Source organism: Pyxicephalus adspersus, chromosome 1 (genome assembly GCF_032062135.1).
Source record: "Pyxicephalus adspersus chromosome 1, UCB_Pads_2.0, whole genome shotgun sequence".
NCBI classification, from domain to species: domain Eukaryota; kingdom Metazoa; phylum Chordata; class Amphibia; order Anura; family Pyxicephalidae; genus Pyxicephalus; species Pyxicephalus adspersus.
The window spans coordinates 113,558,014-113,581,075 of record NC_092858.1 but is presented as its reverse complement, the minus strand read 5'-3'; the positions used below and the strand labels follow the sequence as shown (position 1 = coordinate 113,581,075).

Below are 23,062 nucleotides of genomic sequence, written 5' to 3'. Positions count from 1 at the left end.
GGTTCTTTTATAGTTAACCCCTCCTGAATTGAGGTTTGTCTCTTACCAAGGCAGGGTAGGAAGGGTATCCACGACATTTAGCCCATACTGACTGGAGAGGCCTCAATTCTACAGAACTATCAAATGACATCAGCAGGCTTTCTGCAGAGATAGATAGTATACATGTTAAGATAAAGATTGTATAGTAAAGTCTTATATTGTTCTTGTGAATGTGGCTAGTAAAAAATAAACAAATAAACAATTGTCAGCATGGTAGAGAGGCAAACCTTCCCATCATTGTATGGGTCTTAAAGCAAAAGTAGATGTCAAAATTCCTGCTGAAAGTTGGAAACCGTGTACAGGAGGTAGGATTGCAGGATGATTTGTTTTAAAAAATAAGTACACTTCGATGCCGAGAAGGCATTCAATAGAATAGATTGGGACTATCCTTAATTAATGCTGTCTCACATTGGTATTCCTTAGAGACTGCTTCATTGGATATCAGCCCTATACTCGAATCCTACGGCTCGTGTGAGAACGAATGGGATTCTCCCTGAACTGTTTTCAGTTGCAAATGGGATGAAACGGGGGCCCCCTCTCGCCACTGGTATTTTTTTTTTATGCTAGATCCTTTTTTGAGACGCATAAGATCAAACCCGAATATTGCAGGAGTATCTGCAGGGGATACCTCTCACAAAGTGGCAGCTAATGTTGATGATTTGTTATTTTATATTACATCGCCAATCGCCTCCATATCTAACTTACTGAAGAAATTTTGAGATTATGCTGACATTTCCAACTTTAAAATCAATCCACAAAAATAAGAGGCCCTAAATGTTTCACTACCACATAGACTGGTGCACACTCTATCACCCTCCTTCCCCTTTAAATGGGCCACAGTGGCCATTAAATACCTGGACATTTTCATTCCAGCAGACCTCTCTCGTACAGCAGCAATACATTTTTTGCCCTTACTTAATGTGATAAGACATGATTTAGAAAGATGGAGACAAAATACATTTTCTTGGTTCGGGCGCTATAACATTCTCAAAATGAATGTCATGCCCCGGTTATTATACCTACTACAAACGTTGCCCGTACACCTGCCCACCCCGCTTTTACTAAAGTTTCGATTAGAGTTTATACAATTCTCATGGGGCAATGATTCTCCCAGGATCAGTTTTAGGGTCCTTAGAATATCTAAATTATTAGAGGGCATGGCCTTACCGGACCCAGTACTTTACCACGCAGCGGTTCATCGGACTCATCTGATAGATTGGTGTAGACACAGGAAACTCAAGGGCTGGATCAGATTTAAGAATACTGTTTCCCCAGTCCCTATTCATCTGGTGCTTTGGTTGCCGCCTAGCGCTGCTGCTCAGGCTAGGGGACATCCTCCTATAGGAGAGACCCCTTACAGGGTTAGAGCAGGTGTGTATAGCCGAGGGACCATTGATAGAAACTCTATCTTACTCTTACCAGCTATTGCTTTCTCATTTTTCTGGAAATACACCTTGGTATGTTGAGATATAGGAAAGGGTGTTGCAGCTTTTTCAGACCAGCAGAAGGAGCAATTGCTCTATTTTGGACATAAGGCATCAATTAGTAGCCAGTATCAGGAAACTAACTTTAAGTTACTAAAAAGATGGTACAGAACGCCGGTGGTTTTGGTCAAAATGCACCCTGAAACAAGCCCCCTATTGTTGGCACTGTCAAAAGGAACATTGTTGCATATATTCTGGAGCTGTCCACTAGTAAAGTCTTTTTGGGGGAAAGTGGCAGATATTGTTAAATCGCTAAGAGATGTGTCTATACATGAAAAAACGAAACTGGCCCTGCTCCATGTCTCCACCATGTCCAGAAAGAAATATAGCGCATCCCTCACCCCTCTTTTTTTAAAAGCTGTAACCCTGTTATGTGGAAACAACCAGGGCCACCGACTATTAAACAGTGGCTAAATAAAGTGAACGATATTAGAGCTATGGAAGATCTCTTAGCATCCGAGGAACAGTCAAAGGTCAAAAATACTCGTACATGGTTCTATTGGAAACAATTTATTTAGCCTGCAGATTATATTGCTTGTCAACAATAACCATGCGTTTTTATTTTTCAGTTTCCTGTAATGTTTGATATTTGGTATTTGGATACTGTGTATGTTCTAAGCATTATGTTATGTGTATTTGATATCGCCATGAGATTTTATTTACCTATGTTGTATAGGACTTTATTAACTGACAGTCATCTGTATAATTTGTTGTTTGATATGTTTGTATTGTATATTGTTGGTTTCTTGGATGTCAAATTTAAAAATAAAGTTTTAAAAAAATAAATAAATAATAAGTACACTTTACAATGTATTACAACCACCAAGAACCCAATTGTATCAAACATTGTACAATATTTGGAGTGTCACTTTAAATAGTAAGCGTTACTTTAAAACAGTGCTGGTGAGTGAAAAAAAAGGTCTTAATTGCAGCCCCTGACATTAATAAAAGGGCTGCAAATATTATTAGTGGATATAATCCACAAGAGACCCTTTAACGACTATGACAAGGCTACATGGGTAGTCCGAAGTTAAAAACATCTCACAAAAGATTGTCAAAGACTATGAGCATGCTACGCAAGATGGTCTTACACTGTGGATTGTGCTTTATAAGACTGCTAAAAAAAAAAAAAAAATACCCCACCCTATTAATAATTCAACCACATTTGAGCTATCTACAGTTCCTTTACTTGTGCCACATTTAATATTTCTCTCAACAAGCGACCAGGAAAAAAAAAAAAACGAGAAAAACTGAAAATCAGTTAGACTTATGTGTAACTATTTCCAATAGTCTTACTGGACAGCACATGAGGAATAAACATCTCATCCAACAAAACCATCCTCCAAAACACTTTGAAAAGGAAGTCTTATGAATCAGAAAAAACCTGAACCATAGGACATAGCTTTATCTTGTGGGACTACAATGATCGCCATATACAAAAGAAGGTCTGTAAGAAATCCACTGTGGTACATTATAGATAAAACCAAAAAAACCTAAACATACAATGGGAAACAAGAGAAAATCTTTTCAAAGTGAACAAAAATTTCATCCCAGCACAAGTGTCCCCACTGGAGGATTTTTCTACTGCTCTGACAAAATGTTGTTTTCTACTAACTTACTACCTTAGTAACAATGGTCATTAAAGTATGGGTGTGAATCTCCCCAGTGGGGAAATAGACAAAAATAAAAACTTGACAGGGGGTTCCACCCTCTCCTTCCTTTTTCAAAAGTTTAAAAAATGTTTGCCTTTACATACACTTACACTGTCAGCAACACTACATAAACTGCATAGTTCTGCAATATCAAACAATACATTATAATATTAACATACATATCACTCTAGATAGTCACTGTGGTATACATGCTTGGCTTTACATGGGCCTCCTTTCCAGTGGAAGAATACTATAGCATAAGGCTTTACTGTAGGCTTAGAAGCTTTGGAGACAGGTGGGAGGTAAACTAATGTAATTCAAAGTTTGCAGCAAACAGCCTTGTAACAGAGGGACACCCGTCTATTGCTTGTGCAAAGAGCAAAAGAGAATTTCTCTGTTATCTGCCATTCATGCCATCTTCTGTAGGAGCCTTGGCTGGAAGAGGCATCAGCAAGCTCTATCCATTACCCACTGCACCTATGGAGTCCAGAAACCAGGAAAACAGAGCCAAGGAAGTGACATTACTCCACCTGGACTTGGTGTCTGACACTGTTACTAAAGTAAATTTACCCTGTACGACCCAAAGAAGAGAGGTCTCTAAATTGTTACAGCACTGAAATAGTCCCAAGATAAAGATTACCTATCCAGAGGCCTGTCCACACTGCCAACATGAGAAATACCACCCAGCAGTGCACTTGGGAAATAAGAAACAACCTAGTACTTGCTTTCCCAAGGCACTAAAGGTTCCCATGTAACATGTTTCCTCGGGCCACAAAAATCACATAAGCTGATCAGTTTGCAGAAAGACTTCAACTCAAAGTGCTTTGGTAATGCGTTTCCTATTCCTGTTGGAGGACATACCTATCATATGTTGTCCGGGAAGATGGTTTGGGAATGAAAATAATAACGCGTAAAAGAACTAATTTAAACTATTTTTATAGCCAGTTAGCCAGTTCAAAGAATTTATAGACTCAAGACTTCATAGACTTTATACACTGCTTACTCAAGCAGAAAAACAAAAAAAATCCTTTAGGGAGCCTAAAGGTGTACAATAAGTACTGAAAGGAAACATATTTGGTTAAAACTCTGACACACAGTTGTATTTTCAAAGTTTGCTTGCCTCGTTGCTTTATACACATTCTCATTGTTAATAAGGCAGTTTATAACAGAGACCTGGTTTTTATTTTCAGAGATCAGCTTTAATCCTCCTCTTTAATGCCATTACATCTGGTTGAGCTGTGAAATCTAGAAGGGGAACCTGGTTTTATAACTGGATTTTAAACATTAAATTTTTTTTACCCTCACAGCAATTTTACACATTCCTAAACAATACAATTTTCAAATTTTGCTATGGTAAAAGCGAAACAGTATTATGGGTAAAATTAAATAGCAGACCTTAAACGCAACTACACCATCAAGTACAATATTCTCCTCACCTCGACCGGTATAATCACCATTTACAGCTCCAAGAAGAGGCAGATGTGAGAGGGCAGGTTTTCCTAGAGGCGTCACTTTCCTATAAAGTTTCAAAAAGCAGAATTATTATGTGGTCCCAAAAACCATACTACAACCTAAGAAACAAAAGACATTACATACCCATTAGAATATAAAGGTGGCTCCCTATATAACTCAGAGCTGCTGTCAGAATCTAAGCCACTTTCTGTATGTGTTCTAAACCCATTGGCAACTTCTGTAAAAATATACACAAAAGAAATATAAACAAATGTTGCTACCTTATTAGCATATTAAAACATTTACACATCTGTAATTGTTAATTGTCAGCCTAATAACTGTCTGCCTCTACCTGTCCTGTTCAAATCCCGACCTTGCTTTGGCTTTAACTGGGAAGTAACTGTAAAGAACTGAGTGACTGGAGAATGCTGGAAGCCGGTCCTGTTTGTAGATTAGTTTTTCAACACTACTACTGCTAATTTAAATTAATGATTAGTAAAGAGAAGGGTAGGATGACAATCTATAATGGTATGAAATGGTTTAAGTGCAGGCTGCTGCATACGCACAATAAGTAGGAATGTCTATGCTGAATGCTATAGGTTAGCATTATGCAAAACACTAGGACTAAATGAAAGGCAAGCACAGAAAAAACAGCTGAAAGAGGAGAGGCTATTCCTCCAAAATGAAGTAGGATTTGTATACCAAGTAGCAGCTGTTTGGAATTTAAAGATCAAATTTGCACCAACTTTAGGTAATCTAACTACAGCAGAAACTAAAAAAAAAAAAAAAAAGATAATATTCTAAAACATTTTACCTAAAGATGAATATTCTGCGTTTCTTTCTTCATCGCTTTCATTTCCACTTAAAGAGTGATGGCTGTTTTCAGTGGATGTCTTTTTCTTCTTCCAAGACTTATGCATAGCAATACCTGCCCTTCTTCTTGGATTCTGCACAGGAGAGCTCCGAGTTTTCACATGAGAGGTATTCTTCCCTTGTTTTTGGACAGGACTCTGAGTCATGGGCTGCAGTGTAGGGGGATGCTCATGAGTTGTAGCATTTTGCAGTGGCAGAGCACAATCTGTAGGCTCCAGCATAGGGGGGTTGGTAGCTTTTCCATCTGCAATAGGAAGTCAAATAAAAGCTAAATAAATCTTTACAGGTTATCAGTTTAGAGGTAATAAATAGCTCCATCCCTGGAATTATTGATCTTATGGTTGTGACTTTCGATACATAACATTTGATGCAATTGTTGTTTTATATGCATTTGTTTACATTTACATGTAAATTTTCAATTATGTGAGGGTGGTGAGCCTTTTAAATTTTGAGAGTTTTGTACACTGCTTGTAAACACACTCCCCACCAATATAGTACCCAGAAGCGTATTTACATTTCTTTAGCGGTGCATTAGGTATATCGTGGATGTGATTCCAGAGACACCGTCAAGCCACATTAGGCTGCTTCTACATGTGATCAGGTGGCTTTGCAATCAGTCTAATCACATCTACAGAGCCAACACTCTGAAAAAATGTAAACACATTGCAGCCACTATACCTTACCATGTTTTTTAGCCGCCACCACCACTCAGGGCATAACCCTTTAATCCTAGGAAGCAAATAGGGTTAAAAGCAAAAAGGCTTTGTCATAAAGCATACTATTTCTTCTTTAGCCTCTCTATGTATGCTGGGTATAATTTACACAAAATTATCTAGTCTTGATTACTACTCTGAGGAATGCATAGTTTTGAATAGTTGTACATGTTCTCTCTTGTACCAGTTTACTCCAATTTCACTACACACTCCAAGAATCTCACAGTGTGCATTAGAAGCTGCAGCAGCTTGGATAGAGACTGCTTTATTTAGTGGCTGAAGGACATCCATCATCATCTAACTCTTTCCTTCCAATGCATACTGTCCCTGTCCTGCAGCTTTCAGTTTTTTGATTTCAGTTCCTTTCCTTGATCTGCCTGCATTGCATAAAAAAGCACAGAGACCCAGTAAATGATGTCACCAGGTCTACAATTTATTTTATTTTATTTACCTGTATTTAGGAAAAATGTTGAGGTTTATTTCTTTTATTTTATTTAAATTTTATTAGCTTGGTGCATGAAAAGAGGGGGACCAAAGATGGAGAGCTATAAGCTGATTAAAAACTTTAGTTTTAACAATTTAAATAAAAAACACTTTACCAGTACATGCATCATTTAGGTCTTTGCAACGTGATGCCAGTTTTTGCTGCAAAAGATTTATTTCCTTTCTCAGCAGTTTCAAGCGCCTTGTGCGTGCTCCGCTGGTTCGAAAGCTACTAACAATCTCCAGCTTTTCCAAGAGTTCTTTAAGCTGGCATTCAGAAGACATATGAGCTCTGTTCTCAGGGAGCAAAAGATCATCCACTGCAAAATGAAAAAGAATAGAAAAAAAAAACATTTAAATTAATCCTTCTGAATACATTTGTTGTAAAGAAAACATCCTGCAGCTTTTGGAAAGTGTTTTTAAGCTTTGATGAACATTGGTTTTGCTCCCATTCTACCTCCTCTCTGCCACATTCGTTGGTTAATCATACCCTCCAAAGTGCATCTTTGAGGGGATTTTCCAGGTACCTTCATATAATTAATTACATGTTCCATTAATTATTTTAAAAACAGGTTTTCATGTTTATGCCTAACTGATGTCATAGAAATGATTGTAATATTTGGTATGGTTTTTAGGTATTTATTTGTTTGAATAAACAAAGTTTTTACAATGAAACATGTAGTTATATGAAGGTGTCTGGAAAATCTCCTTAAGGATGCGCTTTGAAAGTAATGTGAAAAAAAAATGAAATAAGAATAGAATATAATTGGGGAAGTTTCATCATAAAATATAGAAATGGTAGGGTAAAAATACCTTTATAAATCCTTAAAAAGTCACACAAAAGCTGTGTGGAATTCATAAGAATTTAAAATTCAAAAAAGAAGAGTAAAAACAGAAAAAAATGAATTACATATACATGTATATTAGTCAAACATATCATTTGCTATTTTTTGTTTTACATTAGGAAAATACTCAAATTTATCTATAGCAAAATAAAGACTCAGATTTTTTGTCTACAGATTGCATACAAAATAAAAACTGTTGCAAGTCAAGATTATGTCAAGAAAGTGTTCTTGATCCTGAAAACATTTGTGTATGTATTACTTATTTATCATATGTTTTTGCCAAATAAACAGGCAAACAGCCTAACTGTAAAAACTGATCTGATCAATAAAGGATATACGGGTGTGAGAGCTGAAGTGGTTAATATTTGTCTCAAGTACTATTCCCTTCTCACCAAGCAGAAAAAGCTCACCTTCTTCCCATGAGAACCGGTAGTAGTCATCAGCATGGGGCTTCTCAGGTAGGTGCATCAGCGTATGGGGATCATAACCAATGCTTTCTGCCTGACGTCTAGCTTGATGAAGTACTGCTGTACCCAGCTGATGTAGACGCATAGCAGCCTGGTAAAACACAGTCTCCCGAGAATTATAAAGCAGGCAGTTAGAGATCATAAGTTTGAAATCATCCTCAAAGGCTGGAAAGGATGGGTACTGATGGCATTCCAGCTTATGACGCATCGTAGAAAAGTCCATGGGGTGTAAAACAAAATCCATGTAGTCTGGTACCTGGTGAATAAGTAAAAATTATATAAATATATACTTTTTTATATAAATGTATTTAACAACTGTAAGTTAAATATATACTAAACTTTGCAACTGGAAAATAGTGAACAGCTTACCTCCTTTAGATTTACTGGTTCCTTAAATATGTTAGCTGGGTCTTTCTCCTGCAACAAATCCAAAGTAGCCCGTAGAAACACATTAAATGGGGTTAGCTGTTGCTCCATTGCTGCTTGTTGCAATTTTACCTAACAAAAAAAATTAAAGAAAATTGAAAGTGGAGTAAACAAAAAGTTGTATTTTCAAAGTGTTGTTCCTTCTCCCAACTGCTTTAGATCTCTCCACAGGTGTTCTATAAGATTTAGATCTGGACTCATTGCTGGCAACTTCAGAATTCTCCAGCTCTGTGTCTTAAACCATTTCTGGGTGCTTTTTGAATTATGTTTTGAGTCATTGTCCTGCTGTAAGACCTATGAACTCTGGCTGAGACACTGGCTCTTTGACACTGGGCCCTACGTTAGGCCTCAGAACTCTTTGGTAATCTTCAGATTTTATAACACAATGCAAACAGTTAAGACTGCCAGTGCCTAAGGAAGGAGGAACGGTGTTCTTTTCTTTGAAGGCATCTTTTAGTTTTCCGTAAACAATCGAATTAAGTGAGTTACCGAAAAGCTGTATTTTTGTCTCCCTAGTCCAGAGGACTCCCAGAAGGATTTTGGTTCCACAGGTGAGTTTTGACAAACTCCAATCCAGCGGGTTTATGTTTCTGTGTCAGTAGCGGGATCCTCTTGGGTCTCCTGCAATAGCATTCCTTTTCATTTATTATTATATAGTTACATAGAAGGCTAGGTTGAAAAAATACATAAGTCAATCAAGCTCAACCACTAGGGAAATAAACATATCCCAGATATAAAACCCTATGGACATAGTTGGTCCAGAGGAAGGTAAAAAAAAACCATGGTACAATTTGCTTCAACAGGGGAAAAAAATCCTTCCTGATTCCATGAGGCAATCGGATGTTCCCTGGATGAACAGTCTGTCACACTTATCTGTTCCTCACTAAAACACAGGCATCTCTCTCCTGCGCATGCCAGCGTATCTGTCGCTGGACATGCCCGTTTCCAAGCTTTATCAACGCCATCAATGCTGCTTGCCAATCAGAAAATAACCTCTTGATCAGCCCTGGTTATTTAGTTAGCTGACAGACTGCACTCAGTGTTCGTGCAATGTGTCTCAGGACCCTAGTTCTGTAAGCTAGTTCCTGTTCACCTGTGGCCTAATTCAGTGTTTCTTCTGTCCAGCTCCTGCGTTAACACCTCGTTGTCTAGTCTGCTGGTTCCCAGTCAACTTCCCTGTGCTGTTCCAGTGTTCCTGTCAGTCTGTGGATATCCCTGAGTCTCCTGTGCCTCCAGCGTCTCCTGTGCCTCCAGCGTCTCCTGTGCCTCCAGCGTCTCCTGTGCCTCCAGCGTCTCCTGTGCCTCCAGCGTCTCCTGGATCCCTAGCTATTTACCCCTGGCATGTAACCTGACCTCTCTTGTTTGCTGCCTGTCTCGTCCCCGGCTTTCCTCGACTATCTGCCTGCCTTGTGATTTTGTACTGTGCTTGCCCACCTTGGTGTGCCCAAGGACCGCAACCTGGCCATAACCAACAGTGCAACACCCTCACCATCAGAGGCTCTGGAGAAAACCTGGTTACGGCTTAGACTCTGCGCCTTGGCCCTTCTTCTTCTTATTATTATTATTAGAAGTATTAATAAACAGGATTTATATAGGTACTTTTAATCCCAAAATCTATATCATTTTTGAAGATTTTAAACAGTAAAGGTCCCAACACTGAACAATGAGGTACAGCACTAATAACCTTAGACCATTCAGAGTATAAATCAGTAACCAATACTCTCTGGGGTACTGTGTCAAATGCTTTAGCAAAGTCCAAGTACACAATATCAACTGCTACTCTACAATCTTCCTGTTGACTTACTTCCTCATAAAAAAAGAGAAAATTTGTTTGACAACTTCAGTCTTTCTTGAAGCCATGCTGACTATCACTTATAATATTATTTTCTAGCCGAAACACCTGTGGTTTCTGTATCAAACTCTCTAAGACCTTTCCAACTATGGATGTTAAACTAACGAGTCTATAGTTACCTGGTAAATACTTTGCTCCCTTTTTGAAGATAGGAATCACATTGGCCTTATGCCAATCCATTGGTACCATGTTAGTGATTAAAGAGTCTCTAAAAATTAGAAATAATTGCTTTGAAATAACTGAGCTCAGCTCTTTGAAGACACATGGATGTAGTCCATCGGGTCCTGGCACTTTTTCAACCTTAATTTTGCCCGTTTCTCAATCATATCAATTTTGAGCCACTGTGACTCATTTAAGGCAGGGACATTGCTATTATGAATTTGGACTTGAGCTCTGCCATTTTCCTTTATGTACACAGAGCTAAAAAAAAAGTGTTTAGTAAATCTGCCTTTTTTTTATCCCTAGATACCAACCCAGAGACATCCTTAAAGGGGCCTACATGCGCATATCTGATATTTTTGGTATTCATTTATTTTAAAAATTTAGATCTTCAGAAAATTCTTTCTGAAATTTCAAATGCTCTTCTTTCTTTTCATCATGCTTAGTGATGAAAAGAAACAGACAACCAAAAACAAGATTGAGTCAACATTTCCTAATTTTAACTGGTTGCTAGTGGAAATTTCTATATTGCCAGCACCTGTTAATTGCTATAGGTGAGTTGATTTACAAATAAAAGGAACATCACATGCTTGAAATACATTTATTTAGTACCATTCTGATAATGATGATAATTTTATAATTGCAACATATTTCGGGGAGAAATTGTTTTTTTTACATAAATACAAGGGTACAAAAATTTTTGACCATGACTGTATTTGTAAATATATATATATATATATATATATATATATATATATATATATATATATATATATATATATATATGGCCTACTTCCATATCCTACTCCAAGCTTTGTGACTTTATTCTACAATGAAACTGTGGCCATTGCGTGTAAAGCTGGTCAAATGAGAAATTGTGAAATGTTGTACAATTGTAAGTTGCAGGTAGCAATGCAACTTAGTGAGAATGGTCCCAGTAAATTGAAGCAGGCATGTCTCACTTACCTGTTCTCTCTTTAGCTTCTCCCTTTTACGAATAAGTTCAGTCAGCAGCCTGGCTCTCTCAAGATCATGTCGTAATTTCTGCCAGTATTTTAGTGCCTCCTTAACAGAAGATGTCTGTCCATTTCTTTCTTTCTACAAATCAAAGTAGGATATGATGTAGGAATAACCAATGATTGTATGATAAGATTCCCAAAATTTGTAGAGAAACCGAAAAAAAAAACTCACAGAGAAGGCCAAGTATGCTTTAATTTGATACTCTTATCTTAAAGACTAACTAAAGAACAAAACTTATACATATTGCAGCTTACCAGTCCTAAATTGTAGTGGCTATACCTCCTCTTTTTTTTAACCCATCAAGTACAAAATATACCTGTTGACCTTTCCAGTAATATGAGATGAATGTTTTTTGTGACATCCAGCCTGGGCAACAACCAATACCCTCTTCATAGATAAAAAAAAAAATGAGTAAGTTTCACTATGCAGAGAACAGAGGTACAGTATAATATTTAGGGGATCACCAGCAAAAAAATAAAGGGAAATAGCCCAAGAACAAACTCAGCCACCTTTTCTAAGGAGTGGTAAAATGTAATATATTAGTTTTTGGGTTTAGACATCCAATGAAAGTTGACCTTTACACAAACAGCTAAAAATAGGTTGAAATACATACCGTATTTTTCGGACCATTAGACGCTCCGGACTATAAGACGCACCAGGTTTTCCGCACGGGAAAACAAGAAAAAAAAAATTCATTTGATTTCCCCTGAGATCCAGCGTGCGGCACTTGTGCCCGCCCATGAAGGCGGCGCCGATCGGCATTCATGAAATCAATCGGCGGCGCCTTCGTGGGCGGGCACAAGTGCCGCACGCTGGAACACAGGGGAACACAGAGGAGGAACACAGACATTGGCTGCTATCTGCCTCTGTCTGTGTTCCTCCTCTGTGTTTCCCTGAGATCCAGCGTGTGGCACTTGTGCCCGCCCATGAAGGCGGCGCCGATCGGCATTCATGAAATCAATCGGCGCCGCCTTCGTGGGCGGGCACAAGTGCCGCACGCTGGGACACAGGAACACAGAGGAGGACACTGGCTGCGGGGACCGGCGGGGATACAGGTAAGTAAAAAAATATGCATTCGGACCATAAGACGCACCCTGATTTTCCCCCCACTTTAGGGGGAAAAAAAGTGCGTCTTATGGTCCGAAAAATACGGTATATCATACATGAACACATATAAGAGCATATGTGCAAGTTGGGCTAGTGGACGTCCGTTCCATATATTGTTAATTTATGGGAAAGGGAGTCCGAGAACATTGAATGGAGCCATCAGCTCAAATTGTGGAAGAATAAGCCTGTGGAATAAGAATAGGGAAAGGAGATACTCTGAGGCTGCCATCCAATGCAGTAAGTAGAGAACTGGCTCCGTACGTATCATAAGCATTACCATTACTGTTAGCAGCACCTTCTTCTAAATAACCGAGTACTCACATTTTAACCCACTGGGTCACTTACCAGAAGTTGATGTCTTTACAAAAGTAAACGCAGGCCAACATTGAGTTATCTAGAAAAAAGAGCTGCTTATACCAAACAATGAAGTACCTGTGTTTCCTCAAAGTAAAAACACAATTATAAATATTATTTCATTATTTAAAGCATAAAAGACTGAATAAAATTGTGTTTTTCCACAACTGCCTGGACTTTCCTATTATGTTTTCCAAAGGAATACCATACTGTATTTTTTTTTAGGCCGAGCGGGGTTAGGCATTTCATTGATTTACTAAAACATTTTTTTCTTCAATTCGTGATTTTGTTTTTATACTGGTCATATTTACCTGACAGAAATATGACAACCATAAAGAAAAATTGTCATTTTATTCTTATAAAATTAGTTCAGATAAATTCATTTTTAATTTAACGAATTACTACTTTATTTACTATTTTTATTTATTTTATACAATATTTCACTATAACCAACTTCAAGATAATTAAAGGACATCATCATGTGTAGTAGTCCACTTCCTTATAAACAGTTCCATTCCTTACAGCTAATTTGTAAAAAAAAAAAAAAAAAAAAAAAAAAAAACAAAACGTTTTTTTTTTTTAAACATTTAGAAAGACATATGTCAATTCTTTTTTTTTATTATTTATTTTTATTGACCAATGGCTAATAGAAATATCCAAAACAAAGTACAGGGGGTAAAAACAAAACAATATAGTAACAGTATCAACATGACAGGAGGTGACATTTCAATTCTAAACAAAATTTTGGAAATGCTAACATTTTCATTCTCACCTGGTCTGCAGTTCTTTGAGACTGTACATGAGAATGAAGTCTTCGAATAAGAGGAACTCCATTTCTAGACTGACGTTTGAGTAGCCAGTAACTGTGAAGATGTCGCATGAACTGGGTCTTTTTTTGCAAACAAACCCCACTAGAGATCTTAATTAGCCTAAAATGAATAACAGATATTGTATAGTAAGTGTTTATTTGTATGAGGCATAGGAACTCCGCTATCACAAAATACACAGACCACATCATATTCTATCAATTGGGCTGTCTGATAGATATAACAAGATATTCCTATGAGCATTTTTGGCGTTTCATTCTTCTGAAAGACATCAAGCATAGAATGTTTGGTCCAACATATAGACCTATTACAATCATGATAAACTATGTATGTGCTTACACAATGTGCTTATGTATGTGCTTACACAAGGTACAAACCTTAGCTTAGCATTTGCCTAAATCCATTATTATTCCTGAGCAGGAACCCCAGGTTTTGTGTACATAGAATTTTGTTTTTTTTGCATCTAACCTGAACTTGTAAAACAGTCTGAAAGCACACTGAATTCTTACTAATGCAGAAATTAATTATTTTTGTGTAAATGACCCAAAACAAATATACTGATCAGGAGTTCAATATTACCACACCAGCTAAGAGATTGTTCCAGTGCAGTAATGCAGAATAAACAGTCACAATCATGCTACTAGCCAATTTTCTTCATTTTGTTCTGTAGGACTACTTTAAAGCTACATACACACGTACAATTATTGCAGTTGTAAAGGATCTGTCACAATCCTTTCCAACAACTAAGGACTACACGATGCATGAATGCTCTATGGAGAGGGGAGGGGGAGAACGACGAAGCGACACCCTACTGGGCGCTCTCCTCCTTCTCTTGCATTAGGATCGTTCGTCGTCCATCGTCCGTGGATGAGCTAGGACGGTTGTTCAGACGATGGACGTCGGGCACTGTACACATGGCAGATTCTCGTCCGATATCGGCCCTGAGACGATTATCGGGCGAGAACCATTGGACGTGTGTAACTAGCTTAAGACTGTGCTAGCTAGCTATAAGACTGTGTCCTAATTGGCAGAGTAGAAACAATGTTTTCACAAGTCTATGTAAATACAGAAATAAAGGCAATACAAATGCAATCAGCAACAACAAACTTGTCATGCCCACAAACCATTTTTCTGCAAGAACCTAGGTTCCTACTGCACATGACTTGCGACTCTGATATCTGACAGTAATATACACAATCTCTAAAACTGGCCACATATACACAACTTTAAATCTCATTGTACAGTATCATTTAGTAAAGCTAAATAAAAAAGGGCCTTGCTAGACAAGCAATTCATTTTGTACTCATTCAGGCAGGTCCTTGTACCACAAGGCAGATCTGAAGGAGATTGTATAAACAGCTTGCTATGTACATAATCAGCTTAAGGTCCCCTTTAAAGTCTTCAAGCTGCATTGTACTGTGCCAATGCACATTTAGCATAAAGTATCTCGATTTGCATTTTGTTAAATGAATACATTTATGTAAAACCTCACACTACTTAGTTGCTGGCAATTCTAAGATAATTGGCTAAATATTGTGAGACAATACTGTTTTTAGCATTGGACAGAGAGGGGGTTTAGGCCTTTTGCAGGGTTTTAAATGCTGTCTGTGTGTGATCCTTCTTTTCCTGTTCTGTCCGATACAAATCACCAGGACCTGAAACGGGAAGTCCCGTCATAGGGATACATACAGCAATAAAATTTAACAGAGGTTCTAAACCTTCTTCACTTTACTAGAAAGCATGTTTTTGTTTAAAGTATGCCTGTCCTAAACTCAGTCAGAGCTTACACAGGGCCAAAGACACTCCCATAGATTCCACTCAAGTTAACAATTGGCTCCTGTGCTGGGGAGGCAGAAGAGACAACCACATATATTTAAAATCCAAAAGTATAAGATATTACACCCCAGTGGCTAAACAAAACAAACAGCTGCTAGTAACGTTTGTCATGCAAGTCAGAGGTTCATAAGCAGCTAGAGTTAAAATAAGGATGACAGCTCAAAAACATGCACTTTTAAAAACTTGTCAACAGTAACAGCTCTCCCATGTTCTCTTAAAATGGAACTAAACCTAAAAAATTCAAGCAGGCAGGTTCTTTACTACTGAAGGGGAAAGCTATGTCTCTTCTGCAATAACACAAACAAACTTTCATGTTCAAAGCCTTCTTTATAATGTGCTCTGCAAGTGATCCTGGCATAACTGGCTGCTGGGAATGAACAAACTCCTGGTCATTCCGGCCTGACAAATTAAGATGGACAAAATCCAGTAGATGACCGGTAGATGATGTCAATGATGGTGAAGGAGTGAAAAGAGGCTTGGTTTAGGTCCCACTTTAAACAGAGTTTTGTTACCAAGAAGACACAAGTTGCCTAGAAAACAAGGCAATTACCAGTTCCGGTATAGTGTGCAATATGTTAATGCCCCCAACCACATAAATTGTCCTCTAAGAGAACTGGAAATATTGGCTAGTAATTGAGTAGGGTGGCATGGTGGCTCTTGCCTTTGCACTAAGGTCCCAAGTTCAAATTTCAACCAGGACACTGTCTCTATACAGTTTGTATGTTCTTGCTGTGTTTACATGAGCTTCCTCCCACAAGCATGCAGGTAGGTTTATTAGCTTTCTCCCAAAGTGTCCTTGGATTGTGTTAGTGATATAGGAGTATGGTAGGGACATTAGTTTGTGACCTCCCCTTAGGGACAATTTGTGACATGACCATTCTATTTTGCACAAATCAAGTTGACTGAAACTAACAAACAGTTAAGAAATTTCCCTGATGGAAACTGAAATAAACACATTTTAATTTTGGGTACTGTCTTTACACTGTATTCAGTTATTTTAAATATTTGACACCAAACCTATTTGAGTCCTAACAGAATTACATACACATCTACCTTACTGTTTAAAAGCTGGACACACACGTGTGTTAGATTTCTCTACAGGATGGCACTGAGACATCCGACTGTCCTTATACACACTTACAAGGATCATCTCAAAGATCACAATCATCTCACACACCTGGATATTTAACTCTGCAATATTTCTGATTTTGATCATCAACACATCTGATGTAGCACAACATTTTTCAGAGATGCATAGCTAGAGCTACTAACAGGATGAAGCTACACTAGGACATCATTTAATAGAGGAGAATTAACGTAACCTAAACTGGTCCTGCTGAAAGAAAAATATGGGGACTCCCAAACCAACCTTTTTCAAAAAATGCAAACGGCTGCTCTTTTATTCAGGTTATTCAAATGCAAACAGATATGTGCAAACATGTAAAGGCAAAACTTGTCATCTACTTTTTTATTTCACAAGAGAGACTTAAAGCAGAACTTTGAGTTAAAAAAAAAAAAACTAACTTTCGCAGATGAAAAGCCATCCCTCCCTCTACGATCTCGGTCCAGTCAGTCCCACTCTGTCCTGTCTTCCCTCTTCGTTCCGGCGTAGGCCAAAAAAAAGTGCTGATTTCAAGCGTGCACACTTTTTGTTATATTTGTTTTTCCCCTTAACATTAGAGAAAAGCCCCTTTTGCGCATAAGAAGGAGCAGCCAGCAGCCTCCTGGAATTTTTGACTTATGTATTCCAGGAATCTCTGGGTTTCCACATTCAGTCTTTACCTCTGCAGCAGTGAAGACAGGAGGGTAGGGGTCTCCCCTTCAAATGTGAAAAGAAAAAATAGTAATAAAAAAAAATTTACACATATTTTCCCTTATATAAAAGGGTTATCCACCCTTTTATGTAAAGTAAAAATTGTGGTAATATGTTTACTTTGTTTAAGTATTGGAGCCATATGAGCAGCTTGACAACCAACTAGCATGTCTATAAAAAGTAGCCAATGCATTTTCCAATTACAGGTTTGCTTCACAGGTAAGTTCACCAATGAAGAAGAAAATAGCTTTTCTGAGGCACATGTACCAAGTTAGGAATGTGTATGGTCATTATAATCCATACACCTCAGCCTGTAAAGACATCTAAGGTACTAAGAAAATATGTACACATTTTGGGCACACAATTTGTAGTTTTTTGTACAAAATTACAGTCACTCCTTAAGTTGCATTAAACAATAAAAACATATGAAAACCCTTACCTACACAACGGAATTTGCAAAGCTGCCATAACTGGCACAGGATCGCTCTTTCGCATGAGATCCCTGCTGTTCTTTGTGTAGAGTTTCTCATGGAACTTTTTTCCACCCTCCTTTTTGTTATCACCGTCATCCTTTTCCATCCTATCTGTGTCACTGACCTCCTCAGAATCCACCTCTTTCAAAAAGTTTTTTGGCGTCTCTTCTTGCTGGGTGCCAGGAGGTCGGTGAGCCTCACAGTATGCGGTTTTGCGTACAGTAAAGGTTGTTCCGTTCAGTCCAGTCTCACGCACTGGTTCTACCTTCATAAACAGTCCAGCCTTCTGAGCACATGTGACATGAAAGGCTGTGTAACAGTTTGCTTTGTGACACTGGATGGAAGCACCACGTCCTTTAAGCTTACACAGGTAACATGTGAGCCTCCATCTAGCAGGTGGAATGTTATCTATACCTTCAACTGGCTCCAAAAATACGGTGTTAGCAAAACATACCTCTGGTACCCAGATAGCACATACTACATGTGCCCACCGTCCATCGCTAGTCTGTTTAAATGCCCCACCCTGATTAGGGCAAAGCACACAACTAACAGGTCTCGAAGGTGACTGCAAACAGCAGCGGCAAAGCCACTGTCCTTCTGGGATGTATGGAACACCATAGCATTCCTGGTGAACTGCAAGGTTGCATAAGTCACAAAATAATATTGCATTACTGTTGTGGCACTCATCATCCAAGCATACACAGCAAAATGCATTCTCATCAATAGGTGACTGTGTCACACCAACACGCTTGTTTTGAAGGTACGACTCTTTTTCCAACCTGTCAATCAACAGCTCAAAGGTGTCCGACGAAACAACTGAAAAACCATCATTCTGACGTTTTTCATTAATCATCTCCAGCCATGCCAAATCTACTTCATCAAGATCATATTCCACATCCTTATCAACCTCTTCTGCTGGGCGTTCAGTGTAGCGATAAAAAGCATCCGGCAATACGGCTTTTTCTGGTATATTTTCCACGTAAACTGGCTCAACTTCTCTGAACACAGGTTGTGGTAACTGTGTCACATTCGTACTCACATCTTGCTTCGGACATATTTCTCTCTTTTTACCTTTGGTGGAGGTCTTCCGACAGTTGTTAGACAGGGTTACCTCGCTGTTTTCTTTGTTGCTGTTGCATTCTGTGATGTCTTGAGCAGTAAGCTCATCCTCAGTTACAATCCGAAGAGGTTCAAATATACTTATTCGGTGAAGGCGCCCATCTAATTCAATGTCGACCATGCGCTGTGCCTGTGCGTATGTCAGCGTCTCTCGACTTGGAGAACAAGATAATCCATACGGGGAGGAAGACTGCTGTCCATCATCACCTTGATGTGATTTACGGCGTGGTTTTCTCATGTCCTCGATTCTACAAAATATATATAGAAAGTATTAGGTTTGGCAAATATGGCCAATTACAAAAGGTGCTGACAAATTTTTAACTTTACAGGAAAAAAAATAGATTCAGTCATTTTAAAGCCCCTGAAAATGAATTACCAACAAATGGAGAAGGTGAAAGATAGCAAGGAATGTGGATTGTACAAGTGAATAATAATTATTATTACACAGATTTATATAGCACCAACATTTTACACACAGCCTTCATGTACCAATGCTGGGGGTTCTAACATGAAATCATAAACAGTACAATGCTTCCTCTGCCCTACTCCTTAGAATGGGATTATTTACAGCAAATAACATCAACATACAGGAGGTGGCAGGACTAGACAGCAGAAGATTGCACACAGCACTCAGCGCCCATAAAATGAGACATTTTCTCGTCTGAGGGAGCAAGCTCCGTTACAAGCAGCAGTGATATGATGATGAGTAATGGGGCACACGCAATGCCATCTCCATATTCACCACAACTCTATAGCTAACTACACCGGTTACAAACGGGCAAAGGAATAGGAAGCCTAACCAGTAGGAGGAAGATGAGAGTGACAACTTCAGGCAGCTGCTGCTCCTTTTTCCGCTTCCGGAGCATTCCGCTGCGACAAGGGGGACAGGGAAGCGCTCGCTGGAATTGTACGTCAGACTTCCTGGCCCCCTACTGGCTGCGCTGCGTCAATGCTGCCTGTGCTGCACAGGACACAGATATAGAGGGGTATGCGCTTCCCGGAAGTACTATATGAGAGACCTGTCAGCTTGTGTCCAGAATAGGGTCTAGCTGCACCTACATATTATTATTATTATTATTATTATTATTATTATTATTATTATTATTAATAATATTATCAACAGGATTTATATAGGGTTTTTTGTCTTCCTCTGGACTATGTCCATAGGGTTTTATATCTGAGATATGTTTATTTCCCTACTGGTTGGACTTGATGGACCTATGTCTTTTTTCAACCTAACCTACTATGTAACTATATAAATAGCGCCAACATATTACGCAGCGCTGTACAATAAATAGTTGTTGCAAATGACAAATACAGACAGTGACACAGGAGGAAACGACTCTGCCCCAAAGAGCTTACAATCTAGTTTTCTATAACCACAGCCGTCATTAATAATGAAAAAATAAAACTGTATTTATAAAGCACCAACATATTACACGGCACTGTACAGTTAGATAGGAACTGTCCCCATCTGAAACCATATGTGTAATTTTACAAATTATTTTATTGATTCAAAACCTGCAACATACAAGGCATTACATTGCTGCCAATATAAGTCAGAGATTGGTATTTAATGTCCCACTCAGCAAATCTGCAGCTATGTGACTATGTGAAATAATATTATATTGCATGGTTTTATTACAAAATGGTATTAGTAGGTACTTTGTCTGCTGACTCCAAGCACACAGGAGTCTCTACAGCCCTACAGTGCCCGCACTCTTTCCCTGTGGGCCGCCATGGGCCAAATGCTGAGTCTGGTGGTTCAGGATCAGTAACTGCTTCGTACCCACATCTGCCCATGCAAACTTGGCCTAAGTCTTGGAGTAAGTATTGTGCTGATACACAATATGAGAGGCAGTGTTGTGAGCACAGAAATATCACCTCTTCTTGCTCAACTTTACTAATACCATCACAGGGTTTATTTTATACAGATTACTGATAAACGTACATTTACAAAGCAGTTTATTAAATTATCACAAAAGACATACAAATGGGGTCAGCAGTTTTACAAAGAAACAGTTTGGATCCACTTTTACTTTTTAAGCCCCTCAGGACCTCTGGGTAAATTATGTAAGTTTGCACAGTATATTAAACATTTTGACAGTAAACTCCTTCAGCTCAATATCTGTGCTCCCCCTCATCACTTCCAAACCACCACTGCCACCCTATTCCAGTCTTCTTCCAGGTCCCAAATCTTCAGATTATCAGATGGCTGCTGATGACAGAACACCAAGGCATGAGGACAGGAGTTGCTTCATATCAACATTTATGTGCAAAAAAAAAATTATAGCTGGAAGGATTAAAAAATCATCCAACTATTTAGATGTTTTAGAAAATAAATCAACCAGATAGGTACATTGTTTCGACTGGGCTAGGTAGTTCATTGACTTGAATCACAAGGAATAGGAGTAAAGTATGCCCATTGTAGCAATGAAAAGCAGAAAACACAGCCAGTTTATGTAATAAGTGAAGATGGCTGGCCGGAGTGCATACATAATAATATACAAGTTATACACATAAAGCAGGTTTTAGTATGTTTATTCTTTGAGGTGTTTAATAAATAGAAACTCCTGATAAGAAAACACATGCCTACTTTTACAAATCTGAGTTTGTAAGGGCTTGTTTACATAAGCAGCTGTAGCTTTAGGTGCATACATAATGGTTTTGTGATACATTGTAGTACATTTAACTTAATGCAGCCTTTTAGCATGGGGCAACTGGAGAGGGATGAAAAAAGCATCAGGATTCCATTTTTTGAATGCAAGATCCACTTTAACAAAGCTGTGGCTTCCTAGGTGATGAGGACCATTTGTGGAATCATTGGGAAGAACATAGGGAGAAGCGTAGATAGAGACCTCTGGGCTTTCATGCTGTATTTGAACCTGTGCCCCCCAGTACCTCATCTACTTGTAACACAGCTCAGATCTCTCAGTGACAGTCCTCCCTTAGTATAGCTGACACCCTTAGAGTATACCCTTCTCAGAGCACAGCCTCTCTGTGCAGACACCCTCAGTTGAAAACCTCCCAAGTGGAGAACCCTTCAGTATTCACCCAACTCAATGACGGCACCATCAATGCAAACCCCCTCAGTGCAGACACAATTAATGCAATTAGTGCAGAAATTCCCCACACAAACACACTTTTTGCAGACCACTCAAAGCAGATCCCCCTTACCCAGTACACATCTTACCTTAATACATATCCCCTTTAGTGGCAAACCACCAATCCCCTTTCTTGAGTACAGCAATCCCCCAAGTGCAGATCTCTTCGGTTGCTTTCATGTAACTCATTCCGGCATTGGTACAGTGTGTACATGTGCAGCAGTGTGTGCAGACATACATTTTGAGGTGGATGAAGCTGAGTTTGGCAGAATGGGTGGAAATTGTTAGATGGTCGTGTCAACTCCCCTCCCCATGCAGATCCAGTGAGAAGTGATGCTAATAAAGCCTGGGGGTGGGCTAAGGAACTTACCTCCAGTTTTAGTAGCACATTTTGAAGGGTGTGCAAAAAGGCCTTGCCCACCTAGTTGTCTATTTCTGCCATGCTGCCTTCCTGTAGAGATGGAAGGCCCCAAGAGTAGAGGCCTGCATTCTATTGTGACCCCTGCTCTTTTTTTTAGCGTCAGAAAAGTACATAGAGTGGCAAAAATGGACAACAAACAGTTCACAAAGATCACCAGCTACTTTTTGCACGTTGGAACAGGAATACCAAAATGCTTTGAAATAGTACATATATAACAGATCAAGGGGAAGCAAAACTCATTGTTAGGGTTTACACTAAATAACTAATTTATGCAAATCTATTTAGACTAAATGAGTGCTAAATTAGCCACCATTTGAATCAGTACTTGCCATGGTTCTACACAGGTGATCAGCTGACAACAAACAGCTTAAAAGTCAAGTTGAGAAGCTGTCAAAAGCACATTGCCACCTCTGAAAGTTATGGTGACAACAATGGACCATGTCTACATATTGCATGATAAAACAGCCTGTTATATAGAAGGCACTGTGACAAGCACTAATAAAAATGGGTGTTGTCCCCTTATAACAGACTAATAAATAATGA

General features: G+C 38.8%; 1 protein-coding gene across 3 annotated transcripts in view; it reads right to left on the bottom strand.

Moving 5' to 3' along the window:
- Positions 1 to 19,915, bottom strand: part of LOC140339545 (bromodomain and PHD finger-containing protein 3-like) — a 31,211-nt gene extending 11,296 nt beyond the window's left edge. For 2 of the 3 annotated variants that reach the window (XR_011922475.1, XM_072424299.1), the window contains exons 1-11: positions 19,795 to 19,915; positions 17,842 to 19,242; positions 13,699 to 13,855; positions 11,412 to 11,543; positions 8,378 to 8,506; positions 7,952 to 8,264; positions 6,813 to 7,016; positions 5,442 to 5,744; positions 4,772 to 4,865; positions 4,612 to 4,691; positions 47 to 141 (exon numbers count right to left, since the gene is read on the bottom strand). Coding sequence is in view for 2 of the 3 variants with exons in the window: in XM_072424299.1 (XP_072280400.1) it covers positions 47 to 141; positions 4,612 to 4,691; positions 4,772 to 4,865; positions 5,442 to 5,744; positions 6,813 to 7,016; positions 7,952 to 8,264; positions 8,378 to 8,506; positions 11,412 to 11,543; positions 13,699 to 13,855; positions 17,842 to 19,232 (2,898 nt within the window). In the remaining variant the exon portion in view is untranslated. Of the gene's footprint in view, positions 1 to 46; positions 142 to 4,611; positions 4,692 to 4,771; positions 4,866 to 5,441; positions 5,745 to 6,812; positions 7,017 to 7,951; positions 8,265 to 8,377; positions 8,507 to 11,411; positions 11,544 to 13,698; positions 13,856 to 17,841; positions 19,243 to 19,582; positions 19,762 to 19,794 lie in introns of those variants that run through there. The other variant, XM_072424306.1, reaches the window with a different exon arrangement.
- Positions 19,916 to 23,062: the final 3,147 nt, after the last annotated feature.